This window comes from Hylobates moloch, unplaced genomic scaffold (assembly GCF_009828535.3).
Source record: "Hylobates moloch isolate HMO894 unplaced genomic scaffold, HMol_V3 SCAFFOLD_1, whole genome shotgun sequence".
In the NCBI taxonomy this organism is placed as follows: domain Eukaryota; kingdom Metazoa; phylum Chordata; class Mammalia; order Primates; family Hylobatidae; genus Hylobates; species Hylobates moloch.
In genome coordinates this window covers 234,278,229-234,288,186 of record NW_026652276.1, presented here as the reverse complement: position 1 = coordinate 234,288,186, position 9,958 = coordinate 234,278,229, and the positions used below count along the sequence as shown (strand labels likewise).

The following is a 9,958-nucleotide window of genomic DNA, read 5'->3' as shown; positions in this document are numbered from 1 at the left end:
TCAAAAAAAAAAAAAAAAAAAAAAAAAAAAATTTATTTGTAGAGATGGGGTCTGTGTTGCACAGGCTGGTATCAAATTCCTGGCCTCAAGTGATCCTCCCACCTCAGCCTCCCAAAGTGCTGAGATTACAGGTGTGAGCTACTGTGCCCAGCCTGTTAAAGATAAATTTTTAATGTATTAATTTGTTTTTACCTTATAGAAAATGTAGTCCACAATCAAAATAATCTTTGTAAGAATGAAAAAAAATTTGGCCTTTAGGCTTGAAAATTATTAATTCTCACTTCCCAAAAATATAGAACAAGAAGGTATAGAATATTAAGCTGAACGTATAACGAAGTCAGAACATACCCTAGAAGTACTATTTTTTAGATTAATGTAATGAAATGTATGAGACTGTTAATCCAGTTTGCTCAAGTTTGTAGCTGAATTTCTGTCAGTGGAGGTTTTACCACAAGTTGTTTATATAGGACTGAAACCATAAAATGAGAATTATTTAAAATAAAATTATGTGTGGCTTAACAGGAGCATTAGTCCAGTAGGGAAGGGAAAAAGAAAGAGAAGAAACTCCTTCACTTTTCAAATACCAACATCAGTGAAGAAAATGTGATCAGCCTTAGACCTCTCTCGTAGCAAGACCCAGTGCAGTCCCATCCCATCCAGCTGGTGCCTTGCAAAACAGGCCTTGTGGCCGGCCTGGCTAGCCAGCAATTCACTTTTATTTTCACAGATGAGTAACACCACACTGGAAACCAGAACATCCTTGGCACTCCTGTTTTATTACAGTGTGGTTTTTTTTTTTAATATCCAAGAAAGCCAAGCAGTCACAGTGATTGCACCCACAGGAGCTCTTATCCAACAGATCTCCAGATATGCTGCACAATGTTGCCAGTATTTTACATCTGAGATGTATGAACATCATGTGTGTGTGTGTGTGTGTGCACGCATGCACATGCATGTATACAGTGTGCCACATACACACATATACAGTCTTCCTGGGTCACCAAGCCTGGTGCATGAATGCTCTAGATTTTGTGCTTATTGGACTATACATTGATGCCATCTATTTGTTTTCCCCGTATACAGTGGCATGCTTGCTGAGACAAGACTGGCGAGCTGAGACATGCCACATAAGTCAATGCAGAAGAAATTATGATGCCAACAAAATATTTGTTCTGGCATGGAAGGTGACTTCTAAAGCATGTCCTAAGATCAATGTTGAGGAGACAGTAATGAGGCTACCCTTAACCGGGAGAGGGAGTTGAAAGGGACTTCAAGAATAATCAATCTATTCAAATTTCCTTATTCGACACATGAGGAAACAGCAGTCCAGGGCGCTGCCTGCAGAGGCCCCTCAGAGGCCATTGCAAACCCCAGAACTTCTCCTGCTGGTCGAGGGCAGCCTTCAGCTTTCTTCTATCACCCTCCTTGTTTCTACTTGCCCTACCGGGTTTGTAATAAATTTTCGGGGAGACCTCAGACACATAACAGAGTATCTTGCAGTCAAAAAGATTAATCTTTTCTGGGCATGAAGAAAAAGGAAAGGAGGGCAATTGAATTTCTTTAAAGATTCTTGTTTTTCCTCAAATTCAGTCTATAACTGAGGTTAGAAAACTTAAATTAAAAACACAGCATGTTTCCTCAGCTTTTCCCTGGTGACTATTTACTTTTCTCTCTCATGCATGTTTCACTTCATCTTTCTCCTTATTCTGTGTTCTCTGCCCATCTTTCCATATATTTGGCGGCCTCTGCAACCCATGGAACCAGACTTGATTGCATATTTTCCAAGAAGCTTCCTTATAAATGTTATAATTATTTCCTTAGGCTTTGATGGCAATATTTATTTTAAAAATTTGCCTCTGATCCACTGGTTCTGAATCTTGGCTGCACAACAGAAGCACTATTAAACATATTAATACACAGACTGCATTTTGGAGCAATGGAATCAGAATCCCCTGGGTGTCTCTAGTCCAGGGGTGGGTACTGGGGAAGAGGTAGTCGGCAGGAGGAACCAGTGGCTCCAGGCAATGTTGAGAACCTCTACCCTTAACCAAACATTCCCAACTCCACAACACCCATAGATGACTGGGTTTTTCAAAACATTACAGCTGATTCTACTGTTCAGCCATTGCCAAGAGCCACTGTCCAAGATGGGTTTTTGAAACTTCTACTTCCCGAATGGCACCCTTTCTCCCATCATCACAGGAAGCCACAGTGGTAAAGGGGGAATTCCGGTTGGTTCTGCCTGCCTGTCTGTTCTGAGCTTAGTATGTTCAAGGGACCTAGAAGATCTGAGGCACGCTCTTGAGTTCTAAAATGTGATCTTGCTATCAAATAAAATTGGCTCCCACAACCAAAACAGGTCATGGAATTCTTCTATGTTGCTGAATTTATTTTAGTTTAATAAACAGAAAATTTAAAAATGATCTGGACTAAATATATTTACCTCTGCAAAAGCTGATTATACAAATTGGGTCATTCTTGTCATACCCAATAAAATCCTTGTGGTCCTTGGAAACCAAGGGTCACAGGGCAGTCCCCAAGAAGTTTAGTCTTTAGTCTTATTCCATCTTCATTAAGCAACGCAATGCCTGAGTTGAGGGGCCAAGGAGAAAATACTGGGGACACATAGCACCTGCTCCAAGAATTAAATTTCCCACAAGCTCATCTGCTGAAACAGCCTGCTGTAGCTCTAAGACCAGTTTTACCTAGTAGCTGCTGAAAGAACCTGCAGTGACTCTAAGACTAGTTTTACCTACCACAGTCAACTCATCAATCAGAGCTTGCCAGCTCCCAAAGGCTTCTCCAGGGCCAATGAGTTCTCTTTCAAAACAATAGGTAACATTTCCTTTCCTAATAAAACTCACAATCTTCTCTTTGTTCTTCAGACATACTGAAGACCACTGGTCTGTGTATGCCTCGGATTGCAATTCTTGCTTCCCAGGTAAAACGTTTTAAGTTGAGAGATTCCTCTCTATATTTTATTTGACTTCTATGCCTCCTCAAATAAAGAAGATTGATGCATTAGCTGTTTACACCCTCAAGTGAGCATAAGTTTCCATTTGTAGCTGAAAGTGGAAAATACTCTATGCAGGGAATTCTCTCCTATTACCTGATGTATTAGAACTTGAAGGAGTTCTTAAAATAAACGTTCAACTAAAACCATGAGCCTTTCTCACAAATGCACAGCCTATGCTAAGCAGTCCTAAGCAAGGAACAAATATCCATTCATTTAACAAATTCACCCACTCGAATGCTTCCTGTGCAAAGCCCTTGTCCATGGGGATGAATGAATACTAGATGTTCATATTTCAATATGCACCACACCTCTTGGTAATAGCACAGAGGGTTCAAAGTCCAAATGATGATCAAGTTAGCAGTCTGTGATTACCGACCAGGACAGGTTACAGAAAAGGAGATGATGGCTGTGCAACAGGAAAGAGCCAATTTAGTACATGTATATGTCCAAAAACTCAGACCCAGTGGATATATGAACTACAGAACTAAACAGAGCTCTGTGAAAAAACAGGACAGCCCTCTTCACTACAGTTTTATTGAAGACATTTTATAAAATATCCTGTGCTGATCACCTCTGGCTTTGGGATCTTCTTTCTGGAAATCTGCGTTTTTTAATGGGCCATGAACATGTTTAAAGTATTCCCAGTCCTATAAATCCTGCAAAGAGGATTCTGAAACGGACCCATGCCTAGCCACTGTTTCCTGCACAGATGGGATTAATCAATATTTCAAGAAAAGTCTAGTTATAAGGGTGATGATTTTATGAAGGGATGTTGAACAACTAGCAAGTAGAGAAATACCAACCTAAGTATCACACCACTGGGACACATGGTGACAACTCTCAGAAAACTGTGACCTTAGAATTTTTGGAACCGATTTTGAGAAGGCAAATTCCCTCAAAATCTGTGCTACAATGCTCCCATTTAGAACCAGCACCAAGCATTTTGTTACCAAGTGACCAATCTGATACCAATTACCCTCCGACAGAGGAAAAATATTGCATTACTAAAGGCTACACTCCTAAAAATGCTGTTCCCAACAGGCTTCAACAATAGAAGCTTTGGCCGGGCGAGGTGGCTCACAGCACTTTGGGGGGCCAAGGCGGGCAGATCACGTGAGGTCAGGAGTTTGAGACCAGCCTGACCAACATGGCGAAACCCTGTCTCTACTAAAAATATAAAAATTAGCTGTAATCGTAGCTACTTGGGAAGCTGAGGTAAGAGGATTGCCTGAACCTGGGAGGTGGAGGCTGCAGTGAGTTGAGACTGTGCCACTGCATTCCAGCCTAGGAGACAGAGTAAGACTCCATCTCAGGAGAAAAAAAAAAGGAAAGAAAAAATAATAATAATAGAAGCTTTGTGTCCCACACGAGCTCTTATGACTTACCTAAAAACCTCAGCGAGCCTCTGCTCACCTGGGCTAATTATAAGTAGAGCATCATCACTGGAATGCCATTCTGCTTTATTTAACTGAATCAGCAAAATGCTCAAATGCCTGAAAGAGAACTCTTACTGTGGAAAGTTCACATTCAGATGTTTTATCCAACATAGAAAAGAGAAGATAATAGTTCTGAAAAGATCCTAGGCTCGTCATGCCATAGATATATCAACCAGTGACCAAAGGCCTAAAACCAGTGTCAGTGAGCACAAGGAAGAACTCCAGCTTTCCCTATACAGGGAATCAAGACAGCCACTTTCATTTAAAACCAACAACAATCAACAGTGGGATTCTCAAGTATCAACGTGGCTTGCAGACATCTGATGCTTTGTGTCCTACGTCTGAACCTCCTCTGATACTGCTCTCCTCAGCAAGGGCCTGCGCAGCCCTCACTTACCCACCACATACAGGTGGAGCCACCAACGCACACACCAAGGAAGGGGGAGACGCCAAGGGTCACAGGACAGTCCCCAAGATGTTTAGTCTTTAATCTTTATTCCATCTTCATTAAGCAACTCAATGTCTGAAAAAAGCTCATATGGACAGAGTAGCGGAATTCAGCACGAAGCAACACCCTTCTGATGATAACATTTCCCATTAACCTCAGAACCTATTGCAAGAGTATATACCTCTGTTAAACAAGTAGGATATCAACCAAATAGCAACAAAGGAAGATTAGGTTGAAAAAGTGCACATCAGCCTCCCTCGGAACTCTCAAATGTAGATTTTATGGAAAAAATAACAGCTATTTTTAAAAAAATAATTTTTGTCACGAGCACGTAAAAAATATTTATCTCTTAGTATATTAAATTACATATTGAATATGGCATGGTTAGTCTGTGAATTTTCACAGTATTAGAAGTTTATGAAATAGACTCTTCTCAAGAATTAAAATGGAAGTTCAAGGGGCCAGGCGCAGTGGCTCACACCTGTAATTCCAGCATTTTGGGAGGCTGAGACGGGTGGATCATGAGGTCAGGAGATCGAGACCATCCTGGCTAACACGGTGAAACCCCGTCTCTATGAAAAATACAAAAGAATTAGCCAGGCGTGGTGGTGGGCACCTGTAGTCCCAGCTGCTCAGGAGGCTGAGGCAGGAGAATGGCGTGAACCCGGGAGGCAGAGCTTGCAGTGAACCGAGATAGCACCACTGTACTCCAGCCTGGGTGACAGAGCGAGACTCCGTCTCAAAAAAGAAAAAAAAAAATTAAAATAGAAGTTCTAAACTGGCCAGGCGTGGTGGCTCACACCTGTAATCCCAGCACTTTGGGAGGCCAAGACAGGCGGATCACCTGAGGTCAGGGGTTCAAGACCAGCCTGGCCAACATGATGAAACCCCATCTCTACTAAAAATACAAAAAAAAAAGCCAGGCATGGTGGTGCACGCCTGTAGTCCCCAGCTACTCGGGAGGCTGAGCAGGAGAATGGCTTGAACCCGGGAGGAGGAGCTTCCAGTGAGCTGAGATTGCGCTACTGCACTGCACTCCAGCCTAGGTGACAGAGTGAGACTCTGGCTCCAAAAAAAAAAAAAAGTTATAAACTGATTCCACCTGTGGTATTTCTTTTACCCATTTACTAAAACAAAACAAGATGAGATAGTATTCTGGTGCATCTGCCTTCTCTTAATCCTCTAGCTGTACTCAGAAATAAATTCCTAAAGCAATGTGCGAGGAATAAAACCTTTTTTAAAGATTTTATAAGAACATACTTTCAACTAAGCAACGTGGCATGGCAAGGACGAGCCGGGAGGCTATTGTCACCATTCTTGTAGGACTCCTGGTGAAACAACAGGCTGCAGGTCCGGAACAATCATACAATGTGGATGTCAGCGAGCAGAGGCTGGATTAGAAAGCAATTTACAGGCACAGCTGAAATGGATTTGACATTTCCATGACCATTTGGGCAGTGCAAAGTGTCTTTCTCTTTTTTAAATATCAAACCTCAAATGCGAGTCCAGACAGCTCAAAGATCTTTGAGTCTCCTGAACTGAGATCTGGTCTCTGTGTGTATGTGGATTCACTGTTACTGCAATGTATAAAACATTCTGCCACTTTTTGTAGCTGTCAGATGTGCGGCAGCTCAGCTGTCAGTAATAGGAGTAAATCATTCAGTCCTCATTTTGAACGTAAAATATCACCTGAATCTCAATCAAGTTGTGAGTGCAAAGAATTTTCCAGTCATCTAATCTAAGAGAGGCTGTGATTGGCAAGAGTCTTGAAAGCAACTTAAGAGATTAGGCATGGGTAAGTCCTAAATGATCACTCAACTGAAGCCACGTGGATTTCCTTGGAACATGAAAATTCAAGTAAGTTACACAGCAGGCTCTGGAGCCATAATTATCAATTTAAAAATGATAAGAACATTCAAAGTTTGAGTAAGTGTGCATCTCATTGTTTTCTTGGGCCAACAGATAACTCTGAAAATATGGGTTGCTGTAGAATTCTCCAGGCTCAGTTCACCTTGCTCCAATGACACTTGTTAACATTAGACTCAGGGGAAGGGATGCAGTGAGTATCACGTGGAATATCCTTATTCAGAGCAGAAGTGAGAAATGTAATTAGCAATCTTTTCATTCTTTATTTTCTGAAGTAAAATGCAGAGAGGGGTTAGGGGGAGGGCAAAGACCATAAGGTTTCTAATAAAGACGTAATATGAAGATTTGGCTCTTTCATGCCATGCAAGTTATAAGTAGAAACTTATTTGGCGGTAGATTGATGTAATGAGTCAATAATGTTGCCTTATCAGTATAATTAACCTCAATCCTTAACTTCAGCCTCAGCCCTAAATATACAGGTTTCGCTAGCACATGAGGGCATCACATAAGTTAGGAATGATGGATGTGGGTGGGCATTTAATTAAAAAGCATTACTCCATACACGTTTCTATCCTGTTTATGCAAGAAATTATGCTGAACAACACAATGGCTAAAGAAAAATGAGGGACGTAGATGCATTTTCATAAACAAGCAATTAGGTCAGTCAGAGAACCCACGGACCGAGGACTGAGAACGGCCCCTAGATGGGGGCTTGTCACCTCGGGAGTGGGGAGGGTCCTGAAGAGTAAGCCCCTCTATGCGGCGATTACTTTCCTGCGAGGTGTCTTGAACCAGAGGCTCACACCTCCGTCCAGAGTCAAGTTGTGAACCCACGGCGCTCCTCTCTGCCAGGCAACAGGTGTCTGCCGTGGGTGTGGTTAAGCCAGCTGAGTATTTGTTCAATTAATGTAAAATTTTTCACTTATTGCCTGTTTTACTTAAAGCGAGATCTCAAAGTGCACCACCGCCTGGGTTCCTGCAAAGGTGCCTCTCCACCCCCATCACGTGGACCCAACCCACTTCTGTAAACAACTCTGGACCTTGCCCCTGAAAGAATTTCTTCAATTCTTACGGAACCCTCAAAAGTAGCATCTGCAAATCTGCAGAACCTTCAAAAGTAGCAAGGCAATCCCCATCTCCTTGTTTGTCCGTCGCCAAAAAAAAAAAAGTGCCAGCCAGCAACTTAAAATAAAGGACTGTCGGAGGATTCTTCTCAGACCATGACCTAATGGGTTAAAATAAACACAGGCAGGCACACAAACAATTTCAACAGAACAAGATGGCAACCCTCTCGTCCTCGCCAGAGACTCCAGCGCCCTGACCCCTCGGCCCCGTGCCCCCGACTAACGTGAGCCCGAGAGCAGGCGCGCCCAGGCCACGCGGGTCAGCGGGGGGCTGCGAGGCGGGTGGGCTCGCTGGGGATGCGGGTCGCCAGGTCCTCCAGTTAGAAAGTTATCCGTGCAGAGCTGCCCCCTGGCCAGCTGCCCGGAGCCTTCCGCGGACCAGCCGCGTTTCCAGGCACGCGGCCCTCCCGGGGGGCGAAGTGCCCCTGACCTCCTCCGGCACAGTCAAGCTTTTGGGGGACTCAGCGTCCCCAACCCAGGGAGCAGGGTCCCGCCCGGCGGCGGCGGCTGGAACGAAGCGGAGCGACTGGCGCCTGCCCCGAGAGCACCGAAGGCTCCGCAAACCCAACAGGTCTCGAGCTCCGGGGACTTGCAGCCCCGAAGCCGGCGCGGGCGCCAGGGCCCAGTGGCCCTTCCCTGGCCGAAGTGACCACCTCTCCCCGCGTTTCCCCCAGAAGAGCCCTGGGGGTCTGCTTGGGGCTCGGACCGACCCGCGGCCAGCGAGGGCTCCCCACAGCCCCTTCCTCCCCTCCCACGCCCCATCCCGCGCCCAAAACACAAAGCCACATGCCCGAAGGAGAGGGGCCGCGGAGCCGCAAAGTTGCAATTTGCAAAGAAATGCCTGCTCCTCCGCATCCCGGCGCCGCTGGGTGGGCTCAGGTGGGAAGCGGGGGAAGCGCCGCCGCGCGCGGGCACGGGGTCGCTGCCCTTCCAGGGAGGTTCCGGACTGTGGAGGACAGACCTCCCCCAGCGTCGCTCCTCACGGTGGATCCCCCCGACCCAGCGCGCGCCCTGTCCGTGGCACTCACCATCACGTTCCCCTGCATCTTAGCGGTCTTGATCATGGCCTTTTCCTTCATTTTGCCCCAAGTCCGAACCCGACTTCTGGTCCAGGGAAGAGAAACTTAATCCATTGTCCTGGTGAGGATTAAAGTAGATTGGACTGGCCGAAGACTGGATGGAAACGGGTTTTTGAAGAAAGAAAAAATCTTCCAGGTCTTCAGTTTTATCACCTCCGCTCACCCGTGCCCGTGTCTTTACCCAGCGGATCCCAATAGCAATCAACTCTTTTTGGCCGCTACCAATAAAGAAAGAAAAAAAGAAAAAAAGCCTGGATGGAGGGTGGGTGTTGCTTTAAACAAAAAGCCAGGAGTCAGGGAGGGAGGAAGAGGCTGCGAGCCCAGCTAGCGAGGGCGAGAGGCAGCTCTGACTGCGCGCGTGTCCACCGAGCTCGGCGCCAGCACACTGCCAGCAACAGCGCGGCGACACGCACTGGGGGCGCACTCGGGGACGCCGGCGGCTCGGCCCCGGCTCCGGGGGCTCCTCCAGCAGGCGGTGCGGGGTGCAGCGGTCGCCGCTCTGGTCCCTAAGGGCGGGGACCCGGCCGGGCGGCGACGCCAGGGGCGGTGTGTGTGTGTGTGTGTGTCGGTGTGTGCGCGCGCGTGCGCCGGGTTTTCTGTCTTAACCGAGCTGGACTGGGAAGCCTCGAGCTGCATCAAGGTTAAGCGAGCGCAAACTGTTTGGGTAACGAGGGCAGCCCCTCCCCAGACACCCCTCCTCGGGTAGACGCCCACTCCGCGCCGGACTGAGTGCGCGCGCGGCGCACTCACGCTCGGCTTCCACAAACAAGCACTACGGTGATTGCCGCGGGTGGAGCCGCCGCCCGCAGCCGGGTGTTAACTATTGATCGGCTGCGCCCGCGAGAGAAGGGAGAGGCCGGGAAGAGCCAGACGCGGCTGTGCACGTCGCCCGCAAGTCTGGCGCGGGAGCAGAGGGGAAGTGGGGGTAGGCTGGGGATGGCAGCTTATAAATAATGTTGTAACAGGTTACTATGGGACACACGTCGCGT

At 46.6% G+C, this 9,958-nt stretch overlaps 1 protein-coding gene across 1 annotated transcript in view; it reads right to left on the bottom strand.

The window, feature by feature from the left end:
* Positions 1–9,669, bottom strand: part of DPP6 (dipeptidyl peptidase like 6) — a 1,054,804-nt gene extending 1,045,135 nt beyond the window's left edge. Inside the window, exon 1 of the mRNA XM_032753183.2 lies at positions 8,919–9,669. Coding sequence (XP_032609074.1) covers positions 8,919–8,969 — 51 coding nt within the window. The 5' untranslated portion in view covers positions 8,970–9,669. The remainder of the gene's footprint in view (positions 1–8,918) is intronic.
* Between the last annotated feature and the right edge of the window lie 289 nt (positions 9,670–9,958).